The sequence below is a fragment of the Podarcis raffonei genome, chromosome 1, assembly GCF_027172205.1.
Source record: "Podarcis raffonei isolate rPodRaf1 chromosome 1, rPodRaf1.pri, whole genome shotgun sequence".
NCBI classification, from domain to species: Eukaryota; Metazoa; Chordata; class Lepidosauria; order Squamata; family Lacertidae; genus Podarcis; species Podarcis raffonei.
The window spans coordinates 4,244,176-4,266,283 of record NC_070602.1 but is presented as its reverse complement, the minus strand read 5'-3'; the positions used below and the strand labels follow the sequence as shown (position 1 = coordinate 4,266,283).

Sequence of the window (22,108 nt, the reverse complement as noted above, 5' to 3'; positions counted from 1 at the left end):
CTGCTCCCCGTTTTATCCCCACAAGACCCCCCCCCTGCTATGCAGGTGAGAAGAAGGGCCTGCGGTGACTATGGCGCCCACGGTTAGCCAGAGGCAGTTTCACGGCCGAAGCGGGGATTCGAACCCACGGCTCCCAGCGCCACGCCATACTGCCTGAGGCAACACAGACCCTTTCAAAGATCTCTTCCTCCCACCGGGCACACTTTCGCGCATGCGCACAACCGGAGGACTAGCGGGGCGCTCTGCCTGTTGCCCGGCCACGCCTCCTCCTCCTCCCTCGGGATTCCTGCCACGCCCATCCCATCTCCGGCCTTTTCCTAGGGCCACGCCCCCTTCCCGCGCTCGTTTCTCTCTGCCACGCCCACTCCTTCTACGTCCCGCTCCGAGTGTGCGCTCTCTCTCTCTTTGCCACGCCCATTCCTTTTATGTACACCCCTTCCTAGGGCCACGCCCACCTCCTCCTCCCCGCTCGGGGTCTCTGTGCGCCCCGCCCACTCCTTTTACGGCACGTCTCTGGCGCCACGCCCCCTCCCCTTTTCCCGGCCGGCTCGCCTCAGCCAGCGACAGTTGGTGCCTGAGGAGGAGGAGGAAGAGGAGGGGGTGGCGGCGGCGGCGCGCACGGGCGGAGCGCGCGGGGCTGCTGCGAGGGGGCGGGGGCAAGAAGGAGGGGAGGGGAGAAGCAGCGGAGCGGCCGGCCTTCCCTCAGACCGACCGACCGACCGAGGAGGAGGAGGAGGGGCCGCCGACCAAGCCCAGCCAGCGGCATGGCGGCTGGGCGCGAGCCGCCGCCGCCGCTCCCGCCGCCGCTGCTTCTCTCTCCTACCTCGCCTTCTCCGCCTTCTCGCTTCCCCGCCGCCGCCGCCCTGGCCGCCTCCCGAGCGCCGAGGCCCGCCGCCCACCACGACGACGACGACGTCCTGCTCCTGCCCCACTGACCGCCTGAGGGGAAGGAGAGCGCCTGAGGGAGGGAGGGAGAGGCACGAGGGGGAGACCAGAGACCCCCCCCGGCCATGGAGCTCGCCAAGCCGGTCTTCCCCGCGCTGCCGCAGCCCAAAGAGGACTCTGAGGTGAGCTGGGGGGGCGCGAGGGTCTTCTCCCCCTGCCCGCCTTTTCCTCTCCCCCCTCCCGACGCCTCAGCATCTCAATGGCTGGAATCGGTCACTAGGCGGGCTGTGCTGTCTGTCCTCTACTACTTACACACACACACGCGTCGTGGGAAGAGGGGGGGGGTCGCTTGCAATGACGGGTGGGGGGGCTTCAGGAACCGACCTTGATAATGGCCTCCTCCCACCCTTGGGTGTTTGGACCCTTGTGGGTCTTCAAGGGTTCGCCCCCCATCCTCCTCCCGTTTTGGGGGGGTGTGAATTGGGGGAGACACCTTTCTCGGTTGGGGCGTGTCGCGTTGTAGTTCATTTGGGCCCCGTGTTCGTACGTGTGAATGTGTGTCTGTGTGCATATGTGTGTGTATTTCATATGTTCTCTCTTTACACTATTAGATCTGGCGTAATTTTTCTGCCACACCATTGTGGCAGTGCTGCTGTGTGTGTGTGTTTGGAGGGGGGAGTGGTTAACATTTTGTAGCCTGCAGCTTCTTTCGGGAAGTCCCACAACTCATCTCCTTTTTCCATTCTGCCCTGAATGGGTGTGTGTGACTCTTCACACTACATGGGCGCATTTGACTCAGCATCCGTTTACTACAAAAAACGGGAGAATACAACAACACCGCTTTAAAGAGTGATGTTCTCTTTCTTCCACCCTATAATGCTGGTTGTGGGTCAGGGCTTGAAGTGAACAGGAAAGAGGTATTGGGATCATGGAGGATGGTTAGATGAACAGGTAAACCCGGTGTAAAAGGAGATGTCCATGTTAGGGATCCTTGGGAAATAAGGCTGCCCATAACAAAAAGCCCTTACGCAGATCTGTGGTTTGTGTACAGGTCTGTTTGCCTCACCTCAGAAAGGCTATTGTGGCACTCAAAAGACTGGAAAAGGGCAACCCAAATGATCAAGTGGCTGCAGCAACTCTCCTATGTGGAAAAGTTGTGACATTTAAGGCTTTTTAATTTAGAGAAAAGGCGCATAAGAGGGTCAAAAAATTACGCATGGTATAGTGAAATTGGATAGAGAAAAGTTTTTATACTCGGTGCCAAACACAAGGATCATTCGGCAAAGCTAAATGTTCAGTATTCAGGACAGGTAAAAAGAAGTACTTCAAACAGTGCATATTCAGTTGCAGAAGTCGCTAAAATAAGATGCAGTGATGGCCACCAATGATGGTTTGCTTTAAAACTGGTTTAGACAAATTCATGGAGGGTGTGATTATCAATGGCTACTTTTCATGAATCAGTACAATGCAACAGCAAAAAACACGTGCAATTCTAGCCTGCACTGACAGAAGTAGTGTCCAGATCAAGGAAAGAAATTGTACCATCCAATTCTGCCTTGGTCAGAACCCACCTGGAGTGCTGTGTCCAGTTCTGGGCACCATAGTTTAATGAGGATATTGTCAAGCTGGAAGGTGTGCAGAGGAGGGCAGCCAAGATGAGCAAGGGTCTGGAAACCAAGCCTTACGAGGAATGCTTGAAGGAGATGGGGCTGTTTAGTCTGGAAAAGAGGAGACTGAGAGGAGATACGAGAGCCAACTTCAACTATCTGAAGGACTGTCACGTGGAAGATGGAGCAGGCTTGTTTTCTGCTGCCTGGGGGTGGGGGACTCGAACCAATGGATTCAAATTACAAGAAAGGAAATGCCAACTATACATTAAGAAGCACTTTCTGATGGCAAGAGCTGTTCAGCAGTGGAAAGGGCTCCCTCAGAAAGTGGTGAACTCTATATCATTTGAAGTTTTTAAATCGGGGTTGGATGGCCATCTCTCAAGGAATGTTTGGTTGTCATTCCTGTATTGCAGGGGGTTGAACTACCCTTGGGATCCCTTACAACTCAACAATTCGATTATTCTATGATGGCTGTGCGTTACTAGAGGCAGTTGCTGTGCTCATGTTGCATTCATATCCTGCTGTCAGGCCTCCCAGAGGCATCTAGTCGTCCTCTGAGAGTAGAATCCTGGACTAGATGTGCCCATAGTCCCATCCAGCAGGTTTTTGAAGGTCCATGTTATTCAGTCCTTCACCCTAGAGAATTCCAGGGTTTTGTCACTGCCAGCATCCGTCTCATTCTCTCCTGTTTAGCTGCTTCTACCTGACAAAGGTTTATTGGGAAACGTTACCCAGTGGTGTGTACCTTTGCTCATTACTACTTGTGCTTGTCAGCTCATAGATTTATTAATTCTCTTTTTTCATCACTTTATATATTACACCAAAAGCAAGTTGCAGGGCAGTAAAATGCCCACCTGCAATAAAACAGCAGACAATAAAATTAAGATATAATAAATCCTAAGTGGTGGTCTTAAACTTTATCTCATGTGCAGCCCCACTTGGTGCTTCCTACTGTTTCACACACCCCTATGCGCAAACAATCATGCTGTACTTCATTTCTATTTTTAGACTCTCCCATTTCCTTTCAGAATCCAGAATGATCTTAACTGCTGTTTGATTTACCATCCCTGTTTAGCAATAATTGTGCATTGTAAAGAATGTAAGGTTTTCCCCATTGCCCCAACTCAGTCAGCTGTGTGATGTATTAAAGTACTGGTACTTTTAAAAATTATGGGGGGGCACACAGAAAATGCTGTCCTTCGTGCCCTTGCTGGCCAGCCTGCTTCATGGAGGGGGAGTTCCATGCAGGAGTTTCTCCTCAGCCGACATATCTTGTGAGGAGACAAAAGAAAAACAGAAATTAAAATCAGTGTTCCAAATTCGCCAGGCACCAGGCGCATTTTGCGCCTGACTATTGGCCACTTGCGACCAAGTGAAGCTGCCTGTGCGCCAGGATGGTGCCTGACATCTCCACCATCTGGAGATACATGCCTGGGGATCATGGGGTCAAGACTGTTTTCACACACTAATGCCACATCCTGTAGAATTCTATCCTTGATATTTTACCTACATAATCAGAACAAATTTCAGGAACCAAAAAGTTGTATTGAAAAATACGATTTTCGAGCCATCTGGCCCAAAAATGGCAACTTGACATTCCGTTTTGGTGACTATAACCCTGGTTTAAGGAGCTATTTGGTGCCTAGCTAATATTAAGTTTCTAAGACTGATTAAACTATAGCCCAACCTTTTAAACCCTGTTTTAAAACCGGTACATTAAATTGTGGAAAGCTTTAAAATAGATGCAGGATTACTGATTTTATTGGCTATCCATCCTTTTTAGTTCTGCATCAGCTACAGTCCTGAATAAAGGAAGATCAGGTCCATGCTGAGCATGTTGCAGTAACCAAGTCTTGAAGTTTTAAACCATGAATAGCAGTTGGTACATCTTAGTCTGGGGAAAAAAGCCCAGCAGTCTTCTCATCTGGATGTGCTGGAGAAAAATCTTCTCGGCCACTGTTGCTATTTGAAGGTCCAGACACAACAATATACCCTGGAGCTCATAAATAGAGGAGGTAAAATTATAACTCCTCCATTCCTTCCAATTTACAGGGCTTATAAGGCATCATTACTATCATATTGTTGGGATACAGAGTCATTCATTTTGACCACATCACATCTGAACCATGGTCGGATGCTGACTTGCAGATGTGTGAGGCATATATCTGGGCAGGTTTTATGAAGTTTACCTTTTTGAAAATGGAACCAACTCCATTTCAAAGGCATGAGATAAGCAGAACTTTATTAAAACCTAAAAATATCATTTTGGAATGACAGATTAAAATTAGTATTTGTTCAAATTGAATAGTGCAGCTTATCCAATTGTTAGATTGCAAACCTGTTGTGATTGTCCACCTTAAATTCTCTAAGACACCATAGCCTGTTGAAGTATTTAATAAATACGTAAACAAAGAGCGGTAATCGGAATTTGCATGATCTGCATTTAACTGTAATTCCGCTTTAAAATACACAATCATAGCAAATGCCAAAATTCTGTGAAAGCTCATTGGTAGGAACAGACCAGAAATAGTGAATTTGTAGCAACAGTATGAGTAATATTTAATGCATGTGCTTCTAAATCAGTTTTTAGCAAGATATGTTCATATTTTAATATGAAACCAACAGCTGACCATTTGCACTTAACTGTTGTTCGTTCAACACTTTCTAGATTTGTAAATATTCTATAAAAAGCAGGTTGCCAAATATCTAGGATCAAACCAGCTTTTATTTGGCATGAAAGTATACCTTTCAAAATGCAAATAGGTAAAAACTAATGCAGAGGAGTTAAATAAGTCTAGCAGTTCATTCTGCATGTTTCCTGCTTCTCTACCACTCCAAAAGGAGCTGTCAATGTTACACCAGAGCCTTGCTGGAATTGTTGGCAGCTGTCTGTCTCTAGACAGTGGAAGAGTGTTCCATTGTTGGAAGACTGCAGTGCCTGATGTGGCTGCAGAGACCTATACGGGATAGACATGTTGCAGCTGGGGCAGATGAAGGTGTCTCGTTTCTGTGTCTCTCTGTGCTCTGCTGCGGACTATGGAGTTAATGTTGCCAGTCTTCATGTCATGTTTGCAGACATCTTGGTAATGCAGAGTTGGTCTGCCAACAGGCAGAGAGTTCCCTATAGAGCACGTCCTTGGGGAGGAGAGTTAAGAATGTTGATTCCAACAGACAAAAATCCCCACTTGATAAAAATTCTTGCTGCTGCTCTTGTCATTTCTAACAACTCTTAGATATGCTTTTTGTGGTAGCTAGCACCCTTGACGTTACAAAACTTGTACTCTGGGTAGTCTTTTGATTCGAAGCACACTTAAATGTTCTGTTGAATCTCAGAAGGCCTTTTTGATGATGAAGTAAAAGTCTGTTTGATGTCTGAAAAACATGTCTATTCAGGATCTGGAATTTAACTACTTACTAACTGAATACAGTGGTGCCCCGCAAGACGAACGCCTCGCAAGACGGAAAACCCGCTAGACGAAAGGGTTTTCCGTTTTGGAGGCGCTTCGCAAAACGAATTTCCCTATGGGCTTCCTTCGCAAGATGAAAGCCCATAGGGAAATCTCCGGGACAGCGGGGAAGCGCAGCGCATCTTCCCCACTGTCCTCGGACCTCCTCCGAAGGCTGGCGGTGGGGCGGAGAGACCTCCTCCCGCCGCCAGGCTTCGGAAGGCTCCTCCGAAGGCTGGCGGTGGGGCGGAGAGATCTTCTCCCCGCGCCAGCCTTCGGATGGCTGTCCTGAAGACTTGCGGTGGGCCACCGCAAGTCTTCAGGACAGCCATCCGAAGGCTGGCGCGGGGAGAAGATCTCTCCGCCCCACCGCCAGCCTTCGGAGGAGCCTTCGAATGCTGGCGGTGGGGAGGAGACCTCTCCGCCCACCGCCAGCCCTCGGGGAGGGGACAGAGGGAGAAGTGCTGCCGCCTTCCCCGCTGTTCCCGGAGCCTTTCCCTCTGAGGCTTTCATCTTGCGAAGGAAGCCCATAGGGAACCATTCGTTTTGCGAAGCGCCTCCAAACGGAAACCCTTTCGTCTAGCGGGTTTTCCGTCTTGCGAGGACGATATTCGTCTTGCGAGGCACCACTGTAAATGTGTATTCTTTTGCTTTGCCTATATAAAAGTTGTAATTTGCAAGACTCCTTTTTGTTGACAGTCTGTGAAGTTTCTGCTAGTTTTTATGTGATTGAAGCTATAATTCATCATTCACTATTCAAACTGTAATTATGATAATGAGAAATATACACAATTTAACATGTTGAATAAGATGTAACTTAGATCATGTTATATATGTGTGTATCTTTTCCACCCAGTTCAAAGACTTAAAAACATTGCGTCTACCAGATTTTCCTTGAAAAACAGTTGGTTCTCTTAAGGGCAATACTGAAAATGATTGTTAAGTGAACACTGCATTTTTCTCTCTCTAGGACTGGACATACCCAATGAGAAGAGAGATGCAGGTATGGCTGTTTCTTTTAATCAAAGCTAGCTCCTGGTTCATTAGATACTTGGTGGTGGTGCTGCTGCTAGGGTTTAGCAAAACCATATGCCCTGAGACACTCAGGTGTGCTGCAGAGGTACACTGGGGACGATTGCTCTGGAAACACCCAAGAGAAGACTTGGAATGACAGGACTAACACACAGGGATAGTTGTAATTCCAAGTGCAGTTTTGGGCTACCAAGAGATTTGTTAGCTTCCTTTTTTGCCCTAGACTCACACCCAGTTTCTCTCATTCATCTAGGCATTGTCTTGCATTAATGTCCAGTTGAGAGAGACCTACTCAAGGTCCCCAGATCTGTGACCTTCCCTTTCCTCGCTGTCTTTTTGGGCCTTGTGGGCAATTCCCAGCCCTAACCTTCCTTCCAAAAATGGTTGTCTCTGCTATCTTTGCTCCTGGCCAGTTGGCTGCTCTCTGCACATATCTGTCACTCATTCTCCTCTCCACATGTTCCAGGAGCCTGCAGGGGCCACTATTTCTTTGTTTGGAAGTTGCTGTTTCTCTCCTGGTCTGTGAACAGTAGGGAAAGCTGATACTCATGCTGTAACACTCACTGAATTTGTTCCTAAATTTAAGAGTAACACAACAATTCTGTAAGTTGCTAAGTACTGGTCATATTTAGTGAAGGGAGAAATAAAGTGAATTTGTCTGGATTGGCAGATGCCTCAGCAAAGTAAAATTAAAATGTTAATAGGCTATTGCAACTCCCTCCTAAACTTGCAGTTTGCATAGGAAACTTCCTAAATTCTAAGTCTTTTTGCTGGATAGAGAACACTAACAGGGGAGGCCCTCATGATTTCTTGTAGATGTAGGCTTTGTTCACAAGGAGTGGTTTGCATGGCATGCAAAAATTTGGCAGGAAAAGCTCTTTCTAGCATTGAGATGCAACGAATTATGGTTTGCTTGTTGGATTTTCATGTTAAGCAGCCAGAAGCTCTCCCAGAAAAGAGAGTACACCTCTTGTATTGCAGGAACCTTGAGAAATAGTTAAGTAAAACAATCCAAATGGCTCAAGTAATCAAGCCGCATACTGGGTATTGGAGAATCTTGGTTGTAGGTTATCTAGTTCAGAGTGATGGTAAGGTAGTATCAGATAAGGAGGAAGCTATTCAATGAAAAAGTGGGGTGGTACGTTAACCTATGTGTAAGATCGCACATCCTTTTCTTCTGCATTTAGCATAGAGCAACTATACTGTCAGTGATGTGCATTTATCTCAGTCCTGTTACATTCAAACCTTTGAAGGCTTTGAGAAGCCTTTGAGGATTACAGGCAAGAGAAACATTCTAGTCTAGAAGGAGCTGGTGTGGGAGGGAAGCTTGAGTTGCAGCTTCAGTGAGGCAAGACAGTTCCTGGAATCTTATTCTGGGATATTATTACCTTGGCGGCAGGCAGCTCCCTGCTGCTTAGATTTTTCTCTCCACCTCTCACCTCAAACTTGTTCATGTTTCTCTCTCCCCCTGCTCTCAGGCAGAATATACCAAGTCATTTATCAGCAAAGAATAAATGCCTTTCTCACAAACCTTTTATTATATTGTGCCTGAATTCTGTTAGTCAATACCAAGAAGTGTGCTTCTGGTTTTCTCTCTGCCATTGTCCTTTGCAAGCTTAGTGGGTGGCTGGGGATTTTCTCACCTCCTATGTTTCTGTTGTGCAAGATTCCCTCGTAGCCCCAGTGCCCTCAATACTGGAAAAAAGTACCCATTTCTCAGGTAAAACCACAGAGCTCTTTCCAGATCCCATATATGCATCCAGTTAATGCTAGTGTAATTAAACTCTACTGTTAGTGTTGGTCTTGTGTAGCTTCTACCAGATTACTGAGGTAGATTGAATTTTCATTCCTCTCTTTCTCTCTCCTTTTTTTTAAAGGAAATTTTACCTGGGTTGTTCCTGGGCCCGTATTCTTCAGCTATGAAAAGCAAGGTAGGTGTGTCTTTCTAGAATATTTTAATGCTGGTCACTGGTGCTTTTTTCTAGGAAAAAAAGGTACAGGAACTAATCTTGAACAGACCTTGTACTAGTAGTACAGGGCGCTCCCAAATTAGACGGTGGTTCCAGGCCCTGCACGCATACCCAAAATTGTATATAATGGGGAGCACACTGGAGAGTCCTAGTGGTTCAAAGAGGAGACCCACCCCAGAGCCCAAAGAGGTCCCAAAGAGCCAGCAGAACTGACGTGCAAGGAGGTTTCTTCCCTGCGTGTCAGCTCTGCATGTCTAGAGCGCACATGGTTGCCCTGACCAAACTAAGCACCTTGTCCACATCATCGGTCCTTACTAACTAAAAGTCATCTAACATAACAATTACACGGTTCTCTGGTACCTCTCAAGGTTCATCTGCTGTACGTGGAGTCCCGGTCCCAGTTCCGGTGTGGATGCAAATGATGATATGATCCTCAAAATACTTTGCAAACAAGTCACAGTAAACAGCCGTCAGTTCTGTCACCTCCTTTGGGGCAGACTAAAAGGCCCTGCACTATCTAGAAAAGCTCTGCTGGATGGCTCAGTTAGGATGCAATGGAGACCGCAAAGCATACTTTCTTAGCTGCCTTCACTGCTGCTGGGTAGGCCCCTTGTTCGATTGCATTTTACTGGAATTTTCCTCCACTTGTGTTTGAGCAGTGCCCCAATTTGTTTCCTTAGCCTAAGCTCTGGAGTACTCTGGGGAGCCAAATGGGCATAATGAAGAGGGAAAAGGCACTCAGGGTGATCGTGTCAACGGCCCAAGCCCTTTGGGTGTTCCAGAGGCCAGCCAGGGCTTTGACAGGAGCGCCAATCATATCAGCTATCTGGAAACCTTTGGATCCATCAGCCTCCTAGGGCAGACTATCTTAATAGGTCCCCCGCCTCTGCAGAGGAGAAAAAGTGATGAAAGCCTAATCTCAGCAGGAAGTGATCTGGCCATGAGAAGGAACTGGTTTCAATATCCCCCACTCTCCCTGATCACCCTCTTCCTGTCTATTTCTGTGCCACTTATAATATAAAAAACTTAAGCAGTATAAAAAATACCCTAAAGCTGCAGTAGACCAGTATGCCACTAATGTGTGGTGGTGGTTGTTTGGGGGTGTTATTGGGTTGTTGGTTTCATTTTGATTCTGTATTTTGTGGTTTTATATTCTGATTTTATTTTGTAAACTGCCCTTAGACCTGCAGGTATAGGGCGGTATATAAATTCACTAACAACCACAATAAGTTGAACAACAACAAATTTTACAAAAATACAGTTACATATAAAAATATTGCATTAATACACAATTATTGATACATATAAACCAATATAAATTCCTTCTCCTTGATTGTCATGTGTGAATTTTCCCCCGTAACATTTTAATTTTCTAGTGTTTGCTATTTGGACTCTGCTTGAGGAAAGACAGAGAAAGGTGTTTTAAATAAACAAACTGCAAAATGCACACTTTCTGACACAACGTTAATTGTCTTTGAATAGAATTACACTATTGATGAGCTGCACCTTTGTGCCAACCCAAAATGACCAGAAGCTTGTCCAGCCTATTTTGAAAGGTTCAAATGAATGTGGAAAGGAAATTCCTTCTGAGTTTTTGTCAGCTTTAAACAAAGTCACCTTTTTAAAACAAAGCCATACAGTAACTTTTCAGGCTTCCGGCTTGTTTTACACTGGCCACAAAAATGAATTTGTTGTGTGTGTTTGGTTTTAAGCTATCATGGTCTTGCTGAATATTTTAAATATCTAAATATATTGTCTTAATAAAATGTCTTAATAAAGCTATCAGCTAGTCATAATGCAATATTATTACTCTGTATGCTAGTTTAAAGGAGCTTTCACTTTTTCAAACATTCATTTTGCAGCTACCTATACTTCAGAAACATGGAATTACCCATGTAATATGCATACGACAAAATATTGAAGCAAACTTTATTAAACCAAACTTCCAGCAGTTATTTAGGTAAGTAACCTATAAATCAATGTTGTGAAAATACGTCATGTTCAATGTGTGCTTGTTGTGTTAGTGTAGTTTTCAGTCTTTACACTGCAAAGCAAGATTGCAGGTAATGCTTAAACGTTTCAGTGGATCGCAATAGTTGGCAGGTATATTGCATAGCGTGAATGTCAGAAAGACAGGTGCAAGAACTTCTTTATGACTTCCTGTGAGGAACGAGATTGCTGTAAGGACAAGGCAAAATGCTTTGGGGAGGAAGCAGGGCCAGTGAGGGGTGTGGCTGGAGCATTCCAAGGGCCAGATAGAGAGGTTGGGGTGCACATTCGGCCCCCACACCTTAGGTTCCTCATCCCTGACATAGTCCTTCCCACAGTTGCACTGTATTCTTTTCAAACGTGGCTGAAAGTGATTCCTGTTGAACTTGACCAAAACTGGTGTTCAAAGACAGGAAGCCTAAGGACCAAACTACAGTGGTACCTCGGGTTAAGTACTTAATTCGTTCCGGAGGTCTGTTCTTAACCTGAAACTGTTCTTAACCTGAAGCACCACTTTAGCTAATGGGGCCTCCTGCTGCCGCCGCGCCGCCGGAACACGATTTCTGTTCTCATCCTGAAGCAAAGTTCTTAACCTGAAGTACTATTTCTGGGTTAGCGGAGTCTGTAACCTGAAGCGTATGTAACCTGAAGCGTATGTAACCTGAAGCATATGTAACCTGAGGTACCACTGTACATGTAACACCACAGCTGCATGTGGCGATAGCCCAACAAGGGTTGCTCAGCTGGCAGTACAACTTCCCTCAGTGAAATGAAGAAGGAAGCAATTTTCAGCTATTCCCTTTCCCCTCCGCAGCCCTCCATGCGCCACCAAAACTGCTCTGGAGAGTCCGCCAGCCTTCTGGAGCAGGGAGCTACAGAGGGGGTGAGAAATCATTGAGAAATTCTTGCCCCCTTTTTCCACTGACGGGGCAAGAATGACAGTTGGATACAACCCACAGAAAGCTGTCTTAATGATAATCTAGATCAGTATTTTCTGCTTTGACTGGCAATGGCTCTCCCATGCTTTCAGATAGTCTTTCCCAGCCCTGCTTGCCCTGGAATGCAGATCAGTCTTTAGAGCTGTTTTGCAGCAGTAAAGAGAAAGGAGGATAGAACCTTACTCTGCTAGTAGTTTTTCTCCTGAAATTCTCCTGAAGTCTTGCCTCATAGGTTTCATGAGGGAATTTTGCTACAACAGAAAAGGGGTCATTTGGCTATCGTACATTCCGTTACAGAACAATATGTTGGACCTTTTAACTTTTATATTTATATTATATAATATATATAATATTTATATTTATATCCGCTTCAAATGATAAAAGAAACATTTTTCAGGCTGGGTGTTAATGTTCTAGAAGATGAGAATGTTATGTTCTAGAAGATTCTGGTTGTGTACTTAACACACTTACTTTAATTGTAGGTATTTAGTCTTGGATATTGCAGATCATCCCATTGAAAATATAATCAGATTTTTCCCGACGGTAAGTGTTTAGCATGACTTGTGAGTTAAACTCTTTCATCCTAATATCTTTCAGAAATCATGTGAGCAAATGCAGCCCAATGTGCGAGTGAAAGAGAAGAAACAATCCATCTCTGAAGCAATTCAGCTAAATTGATAAATAATTCTTCCTGCAATGTCCACCTAATTTAATGGTCTTGTGGATAAGCCCCTGACTGGTAGTATTTCTGGTTGCCATGGGTACAGTCCTCTGGGAAGTTCTCCTGCATAAAAGTGCTTTTGCAGGATTCCCTTTCATTTTAGCATGCCGGAGAAACTTCCCAGTGAATTGTACCCATGGTAACTGTCATATCAGATATTAAGGGGGACTGGTCACAGAATGCAATTCTCAGCTCAAAAATGGCTGTGTCTGCTTGCTATTCACTCTGTGCAAGATATCTGAGTTGCTTTCTCAGCATCTGTCTTTTTACTTTGTGCACTTTGTTCTCTCCTGACCCTTGGATAGCCATTGTCCATGGCAGGCATGTGCTGAAAGTGCACTCCATTGACTTCTTGTGAACTGTTGGTAATGGACGGAGCCTCTTGAAATGGCTATGCGGATGTCTGAATACTTGTGCCAGGCCAAGCTGCCTAGGGAGTTTCAAGAAGCAGCTGGGGAGAGCCATATTTCTAGGAGAACTAAAAACCTTAATAAAAATAATGAGCTCTACATTCTGCTGTCCCACCCCTACAACATCTTAACAATAATTATGTTAGGAGGGCCATGAGAAATACCCCCCCCCCCCACTTCCGTTCTGCCCTGTTAAATTGCCATGTCACTTTAAAAACTTTTTAATGAATCTTGGGTGTTAATTCTTGCCGTAAAACTGAGCACTGAAAAAGTTGTTTATTCTACATGTTTTTATTCTGCTTTTCCACTAAAAGTGCCCAGGGAGGCTAACAGCAGAAATATGGGCAGTGATAATTTTGCACGTGTTCGTTTGTGTGTGACTGCCAACGTGAGTGCCGTTTTTGGCCCTGGAAGAGGGCAGAATGGGGTTGGGGGCTGGGTGTGCCATGACTAGAACGCAACCCCTGCACAAACGGAGAGTTGGCTGTAATACTATCCACATTAAAAATGATAAACAGTAATCAGAATTCAAAAGAAATGCAGTAGCTAAAGTCATTGTTTAGGTTTTGGGGTAGATAAACATCACAGGTAGCCTGTAACCCAAGTGCTGTCAACATTTTATGAGCAGTTTAAATCTTCACACTATTTTTCTGGCCTGGCAGGAAATACCTTGATTGCACACATCCATGAGTTACAAAACACATCTTTCCACTTGGAAGTGTTCCTGTGAGAATGTTGATGTCCATAGCAAAATATAAATATAACTAGGGCTACAAACACCACGTGTGGGAATCTAGTTGCACCTTTCAGGGCCTTTGAGTTGCTGTACACTGGATTCTGAGGAAGTAGTTTTAAACCATTGCATCTGCTGCTATCAATGTAAAGCAACTTGAAAGCAGCAGGTGTTTTTTAGGGTGCTTTTTAAAAGCAGGTGCATTTAAGCATTTTTTGTATTGGCATTCTGTTAGCAAGAATACAGTATAAAGATGAATATGATCAATGGTTGCTAAATGTTTTAAGTCTTCATATTATAAATCTTTCGGGGCCCAAGTTATTTACAATTTCCTCGAGTGCATAATACTCTAGAACACACAAATAGGCTGCATTTGCGTTAAGAACTCTTTGAGATGGCGGTAATTGGAACGGAATCTGTGTCTGTTATGTTTTTCTTTAGACTAAGGCATTTATTGATGGGAGTTTACAAACTGGAGGTACGTATGCTCACTCAGCTTGCCTACCTAATTTACCAGATGCTTGATACAAATGTATTGCTTTTTTAGCTACATGTAAATACAGATGAAGGGACGCGGGTGGCGCTGTGGGTTATACCACAGAGCCTAGGACTTGCAGATCAGAAGGTCAGTGGTTTGAATCCCCGTGACGGGGTGAGCTCCCGTTGCTCAGTCCCTGCTCCTGCCAACCTAGCAGTTCGAAAGCATGTCAAAGTGCTAGTAGATAAATAGGTACCGCTCCTGTGGGAAGGTAAACGGCATTTTCTTGCACTGCTCTGGTTTGCCAGAAGCGGCTTAGTCACGCTGGCCACATGACCCGGAAGCTGTACGCCGGCTCCCTCGGCCAATAAAGCGAGATGAGCGCCGCAAGCCCAGAGTCGGCCACGACTGGACCTAATGGTCAGGGGTCCCTTCACCTTTACCTAAATACTGGATGGGGTGGATGTAACTGGTAATACAGTCCCTCTTGTGAATGCTATAAGATGTGTAGTGATAGTTGGTGGCACCTAGTTAAGCCTTACTGGCCAGATTCCTTGGAGGCTCATTGGGGTACATACCACATAGCAGGTAATGCAGAAAGAAATAAAGTTCCTGAGGCTCGAACTCTGCTTCCTGCTTATATGTGTTTTAAGGTGTTTATGCTGATTTTGCTACTGACTGTGTTCGGCTATGCTAATGATTTAAATTAATTTCAATGTAAGAAGAGCCCACTGGACGTTACGTGTTTGGATCTTGTTGAGGACTGAATGGTGGGGTATAATCTAAATAGTACAAATAATACAAAATGCCTGTAAAAGCTCCGGCTGCTTTGTGTAAAGCAATTCTTTTCATTCTCAGGAAAAGTTCTTGTCCATGGGAACGCGGGGATTTCTAGAAGGTAACAAGGCTCACTTATTTTAAGAAAATATCCCAAGGCATGGCTGACATATCTTAACTTGCTTTCGTTGGTTTGTTTTCTGTTTTTCAGTGCTGCCTTAGTTATTGCATATATTATGGAAACATTTGGAGTGAAGTACAGGTACAGAAGTGATTTTAAACTGCTTTCCATCCCTTGGAGAGGATATTGGTCTTCAACCGCTGAGTCATGACGTGGCCAAAATGGGAATCTTGAGTGATTCTACTGTAGAATTGGAAGGGACGACGAGGGCCATCTAGATGTAGTTTGTTGTTAACGCAGCTCTCCATGTCTAGTGACTAGCTGAGTGGGACCCTGCTTTACAACAAGAAGGGATTAAAAACAGTTGTACAACTTGATCACCTAAGTGTTTCAATATTGTGCGACTTTTTCAAAGGAAAAACTGCCCTAAAATACTGCAGACTGAAGTTGGCAATACAGTGGTACCTCTGGTTACGTACTTAATTCATTCCGGAGGTCTGTTCTTAACCTGAAGCACCACTTTAGCTAATGGGGCCTCCTGCTGCCGTTGCCGCACAATTTCTATTCTCATCCTGAAGCAAAGTTCTTAACCCGAGGTACTATTTCTGGGTTAGCGGAGTCTGTAACCTGAAGCGTATGTAACCTGAAGCGTCTGTAACCCAAGGTACCACTGTACAGGCCTATGTGCCTGTTGTGTTCTTTCAGTGCCAGGCCAAGTTGTCCCTTCTCTCTCCCCTTTCTCAGCCTTTGTGATGGTGGTGGTTGTAACACTTGCCACTGGTGCTGTGACGTCTCCCAGCAAAAAGACAAAGATCTTTTAGTGAAAGGTGTGCATGTTCCCTCTGCACAGAACTTGCCTCCAATACTGATTGCCTGCAGTATGCTCATGCCTTGTTACTCCTCCATCGCCACCTCAGCTGACATAGAGTGCAGTGCTTGCAGTACATCTGACTTTGGAATGACAGCCAGAGAGAAAACAGGTCTTGGATATGCTGCAGGGCAAGGGAATTCTGGGACTGAAACATCTGTAGAAAATTCTGATCCCAGTGAAGAGGGAGCCCCAGTGATGGCCTTGTTACAAAGGATGGAGATGCAGCGAGAATTTCTTAGGGGTAATGGACTTAGGGGTAATTGGGGATAAAGATTGGCTATATGGGTCATCTGTTTCATGTTTTAATAGAGAACTTGAAGCCTGAGATAGATGAGGTTTGTGTGATGGGTCCCAAGCAAGTGGGCTTATGCACAATAACTCTGTCTTGGTCCAATGAATGGAACATTTAGCCAGGGTCCCTGGATTTAAGTCCTACTTCTGCCTGGGGATCATTGTATTCTCAGCTTCAATTCCCCATCTGTGAAATAGGAGTGGCACTCAACATCGGACTGTTGTGAGGATGAAGATGATGAGTGGGGTGAGGTTTTAGTTTCACTTGGCCTCTTCACTTTGGCAGGCCTCGCACAACAGATGTTCCCATTGAGTTGGCCCTCTGTTCAGTGTTTAATGCTTATAACATAAATTTCACATGTAACATTTCTATAAGGAAAACCTGTTTAAGTAACTAACTGGACCGAGTTGTTGTTGGCTGTAAGCCTTTATGGAGTTAAGCAGGTCTGGGCATGACTAATTCCTGAATGGGAGCCCTTGTATGTCATTCTAAACTTTTTGAAGGCAGAATACAGGCAGAGCTAAACTGAAAGTAAATACCAAAAGAATGAGTCAGAAACCAAATGCAAACTGGTATTAAAGATGAAAATGGAGAATCTCTTTCTTGTAGGGATGCATTTACATACGTGCAAGAAAGAAGGTTTTGTATTAATCCCAATGCTGGATTTGTTCATCAACTTCAGGTAAGTTGTTTTCCTACCTGTTGATGATGTAGAAATATGATATTCGTACTGATGGTCTGGCCCTCCCCAAGTATCTGATACGCATTGGCTTAAATGAAAAACTTCATTATATCTTGCCTGGCTGTTTGGGGTGTTAATTGGTACATTACCGGTATTTGGCCTTTTCTATCATTTTGTTTGCTTTGATGCTGTACTGAGGATGTGAGCAATTCTAACAAATGTAAAATATGTAAAACAGAAGCATAAGATACCTAAAATTAATGATATTTAATAAACAACTTATCAGCTTTATGTTGATAACCACGTGGCTGGTGTAGAGCAGTAGGTCTCAACAGCAGGGGTCTCTGTGCCTTACATGGCTGAGCTTGAGGCAGGTGGCATAAAATCTCTTTGAGCCACAGTGTCCAAAATTCTCTCAGATGCCCCATTTCTGCTCTGCTCTGGTAGACCAGAACGAATAGACCAGGTGTACTCCTGGTCCATGTTGACTCTTGAGTAGCTCACTGGTGCCTGCCCTAAACAGTGGGTGTGGCTTTCTGGAATTGCTCAGGTCAGCCAAATAGAAGCAATTACTTTTATCCAGAACCATTCTTTCTCCTCCCTCGCCTCAGTTTCTTGCAATATTCCGGCCTTCATGGCTGTAAACATTTATGTTCCTTTAGCCGCCCTCCTGTTCTTTTTATCCCAGGATCCCAATGTCAGGTGAATTCTTGCCGATTTGTGCCAATCCAGTCATTCTGCTGCTGCTTCATTTTTTATTTTATTTTTAGGAATATGAAGCCATCTATCTAGCAAAGTTAACTATCCAGATGATGTCTCCTCGGCAGCTGGAGCAATCACTGTCTGTCAGTACGGGTGAGCATATATTTCTGTGTAGCAGGGGTGGGGAAACATCTTCAGCCCAAGGGGCACATATCCTAATGTTCACAGAGCAGTCACTGCCAAGCCTGCTTTCTCAAAGATTTGCACTGCAATCCCCTTGTAAAACAAAGGGGGAAACCTTCCTTTCAGCAGGGAATTCCAAGCAGACTCCTTCCTGAGTCAGATTTGCATGCACCTCTACCCAGAATAAAATAGGTAGTACTGGCTTTATGGACATCGTCTACCCTTCTTCATGTACATGTATTTCTCCCCTTCACTTGCCCCCAATACAAACCCCTCCCTAATTAGGAAAGTGTATGCATCAAAACGTCCTGCTAAAATGCGGGGGGGGGGCATTGTTTTAGCAGCAACTTTCAAGGTCAAATTACCAACTTCTTGATGTCCTGTGATTGACAAGCATTCAGCTGCACCTACCTGTCAAATGTGCCCCCCTAATCCATTTATGATGAGGTTCTGGCCTGTGGAATCGGAAAGGTTCCCCACACCTATATCCAGAATATGAAAACTACTGAAAGCTGATGGATTACTGATAGAAACCAACCTGGTTCATATTTGATTAAATCTATTTGAACTTCTTGTTATCTTGAGTTACAGTGGTACCTCAGGTTAAGTACTTAATTCGTTCCAGAGGTCTGTACTTAACCTGAAACTGTTCTTAACCTGAAGCACCACTTTAGCTAATGGGGCCTCCTGCTGCCGCCGCGCTGCCAGAGCATGATTTCTGTTCTCATCCTGAAGCAAAGTTCTTAACCTGAAGCACTATTTCTGGGTTAGTGGAGTCTGTAACCTGAAGCGTATGTAACCCAAAGCGTATGTAACATGAGGTACCACTGTATTTCAGTAGGAAGAGAAGCACAGGGAGTCTGGCTGTTAACTCTTTTTGGATGCTTAAAATGGGCAAACAAGGATAGAAAAATTGGCTTCTAATTGGAATTGTGCAGCAAAATGAAAATGTTTTGTGGAACAGGTCTGGTTCCGCTCAAACCATTTTGGAAAGCTTGTTTCTGTCCTCTTAGTCACCTTCTCCACCTGCCCCACCTGTTTTGCAGGAAGTCTGAAACGAACCCATGAAGAGGATGAGGAAATCAGCAATATGCAAGCCGCAGCTCAGAACGGTTGACACCAAGGGCAGCACTCTGGACTTGCTGGCTGGAAATTTCTATTCATGGCAGCTGCTAACGTCAGCAAGATGAACAACCAGATCTATTTTTTATATATATAAAATGGGAGACGAGTCCAACTTCCTTATGCAAACCTGCCCCTCCAGTAGCACACCAGGCAACACGGTTAAGGGTATTGGATTCCTTGACTGACTAGATGGCACTGATTGTTTTGCTCCTTTTTTTACACTTTATAGTTTTACCCTAAACCAAGACTTTGGACTTGCAAAGAGGTATTATTGCAATAATGCACTTTTCATACTTGAAATTTCTTTATTTGTATTGATAAAGTTATTACTTAAACAAAACGTGGGGGGAATGATTTGTTTATAAAGTTATTTGTGTAATTTATAACAAGAGTCTTTAGTAAAAAAAGGAAAAGAATGAAAAGAAACAACTTCCTAAAATTCACTGTGGGTTGTATTTGTTTCATTTCCCAAGGCTTGAGGCAGAAGGAAACAAGTTTTAGTAGCTATTGGAAATCATTGTTTTGGCCATCATGAAGTCGTAAGAGCAAACTCAAGGTCTCTTCCAGATTAAATGGCTGCTCTTTTCTTGATCCTTTCTGGCTTTCCCCTGAAAGGCCTCCAAGAAGATAAATTTCCCCCAGCTTTATGAAAATCGGCAAGAATTGACTCCTAACGGGCAAATGCGGGTGTACAGCCTTACTGCTGAATGTTACCTTCTAGCCATATTGCCAGTATTTTTGGTTTTCTGTTCTTCAAACCTATACAGACGATTCGTAATTTATGTGAGGTTTAAGGACATACAGCCAAAATTACGTATAGCCAAAACAACCCTAAAACCGCCCCTGCAAGAGCACCCCTACTGTTCTGGAGCTGGTGCACCAAGCAGGCCTTGCCCCCTATGAAAGGCAGAGCGCTTTTAAGCTTTCCGCCTTGCTTGCCAGGCTCCGGGAGGCTCTTGTGCCTTTTCCTGGCTATAGTTTAGAAGAAGAAGAAGAGTTTGGATTTGATATCCCGCCTTTCACTCTCTTTAAGGAGTCTCAAAGCGGCTAACATTTTCCTTTCCCTTCCTCCCCCACAACAAACACTCTGTGAGGTGAGTGGGGCTGAGAGACTTCAGAGAAGTGTGACTGGCCCAAGGTCACCCAGCAGCTGCATGTGGAGGAGCGGAGACACGAACCCGGTTCACCAGATTACGAGACTACCGCTCTTAACCAGTACACCACACTGGCTCTCAGTTTAAAGGCCAGTGGAATCAGCAATCACATTTAGAACTTTAAGTTGTGGATTAGCTCCCCTCCACAGGTTGTGGTCCACTTAACTTCAAACATGTTCTGCATCCAACAGTATTTAATTGTCCCCCGTGGATGAACTCCGCTAACACTTATCAAATCACCCAAGTAGAACAGCAGGCCAACTAGAGCACATCTAGACCAATGAAGAAGGAAGACCATAATTCAAAAGATTTTAACAGCCTCCATTTATTTATGTCTTAACAGTGCTTTTTAAAAAACCTGAATAAATAAACTTTAGTCACCCCCCAATAAAGTTTTTAGAGTACCACAAAATGCATGAAATCTGCTTACAGTAGCCCTCGGTAATATTTTATAAAGCTATGTACTCGACTACAAAAATTTACTGCAGTGCCCTTCATTTGCTTGTAATGCCCAAGACTGCCCCCTTTCAAGTTGAAATGGTGGGAGGAAAGTTGTACTGTTATTGGCGGCTCATGGCAAGAAGTGCTACGTGGCTTTATCTAAAGTCCCCAAAGCATAGGGGAGCCTCTGAGATGTGGATTTGGGATCTGGAACATCTGCTGAGTGGGTTAGCATGGCAGAAGATTGCTTTTGCAAAGCATACATGTGATATAGCCCATGCTGGAAAAGAGGGCCCCTTGGCCCCACAGCCTTTTCACAGCTACAAGAGATAAGAATACAATATTTTAGAAATGCAGGTTCTTTGTGTAAGCAATATTTTTTACCAATTGTGACTGCTAGAGGACTAATAGAACCGCTCAGGCCGCTGCATGACAAATCAGTCATTGCAGGGCTCTTCTGGGGCCCATGAAGATCTGAGGCGTACTAACGTCAAGACCAGTGACAGCCTGGTACAGACCTTGCATTTCTCCTACCCACATGACTAAAAACCTCGCAAATCAGTCCTGCCTCATTAACCACCACTGAATTGGCAACACAAAGCAGCACAAGACTTAGAAAAATACAAGGCGAGAAAGGAATCAGGTAAAAATATAGCCTTTGGTTAAAAACCACCCCCACCTGGCAATAATCTTTCACATCCCAGCTGGCAAAAAGCGTTAACAGTAGGAAATGGCTTCTAAAACGTTTCCTGTCAGCAAGGAAACCTAAATCAAAGTCTGCTGTACTGTATTTGTTGTCCCATCTCTCAAGGTGTTAATTTCATTCGCAGCCATTTGTTTTCCACAAAGAGAAAAGAGACAAAGAGAAAAGAGACAGTCCTCCACCAACAGTCCATTACATGAGATTACAGCTGGAAGTTCTTTAATTGAAGAATCTTTTATACATGTAGTTTTCTTCAGATACTGAATATCCAAATTTTTCATAGAAAGCAACATTTTTTGGCTGACACTCGAGAGTGATTTTGTAGCAGTTCAGTCTCTTACTTAGCAATGTGAGAGTTGACATCAATCTAGAAGAAGAAGAAAAAGAGTTAATACAGTCATACCTTGTGTTGCGTTAGCTTCACGTTGCGTCTTTTCGGCTTGCGAATGCGGCAAACCTGGATACTTCTGGGTTTTGCCATGCGCACGCAGAAGCGTCCTGCGTGCTTTGCGCATGCGTAGAAGCGTTCTGCGCGCTTCACACATACACAGAAGCGCTCTGTCGCACTCTGTGGTTGCGCAGAAGCGCCACTCTAGTTGCGGACTTTTCGGGGTGCGAATGGCACCCCGGAATGGAATGGATCGTGTCCGCAACTAGAGGTACCACTGTACTCTGAAACAAACTGTATGGGTATACTCTTGCAAAAGGACGTCAAACTGCATGTACCAGGCAACTGTGAATCTACACATCAGCACTGCTAGTGCCACCACCATGCCCAAATGGATAGTAGGAGCCACTTTTCAGCAAAGGGAAAACAATAGGAAGCTCCCACTTTCCAACCCTAA

General features: G+C 44.6%; 2 protein-coding genes across 2 annotated transcripts in view; one reads left to right on the top strand and one right to left on the bottom strand.

Moving 5' to 3' along the window:
- Positions 1–865: 865 nt before the first annotated feature.
- Positions 866–19,408, top strand: STYX (serine/threonine/tyrosine interacting protein). The gene is made up of 11 exons (XM_053365740.1): positions 866–1,067; positions 6,912–6,944; positions 8,851–8,904; positions 10,806–10,903; positions 12,353–12,413; positions 14,176–14,212; positions 15,071–15,110; positions 15,201–15,251; positions 16,883–16,955; positions 17,726–17,810; positions 18,887–19,408. The coding sequence occupies exons 1-11, from the start codon at positions 1,011–1,013 to the stop codon at positions 18,955–18,957; spliced, it is 660 nt and encodes a 219-aa protein (XP_053221715.1). The 5' UTR covers positions 866–1,010; the 3' UTR covers positions 18,958–19,408.
- A 1,011-nt stretch (positions 19,409–20,419) lies between these two features.
- Positions 20,420–22,108, bottom strand: part of GNPNAT1 (glucosamine-phosphate N-acetyltransferase 1) — a 39,174-nt gene continuing 37,485 nt past the window's right edge. Inside the window, exon 7 of the mRNA XM_053365924.1 lies at positions 20,420–21,630. Coding sequence (XP_053221899.1) covers positions 21,483–21,630 — 148 coding nt within the window. The 3' untranslated portion in view covers positions 20,420–21,482. The remainder of the gene's footprint in view (positions 21,631–22,108) is intronic.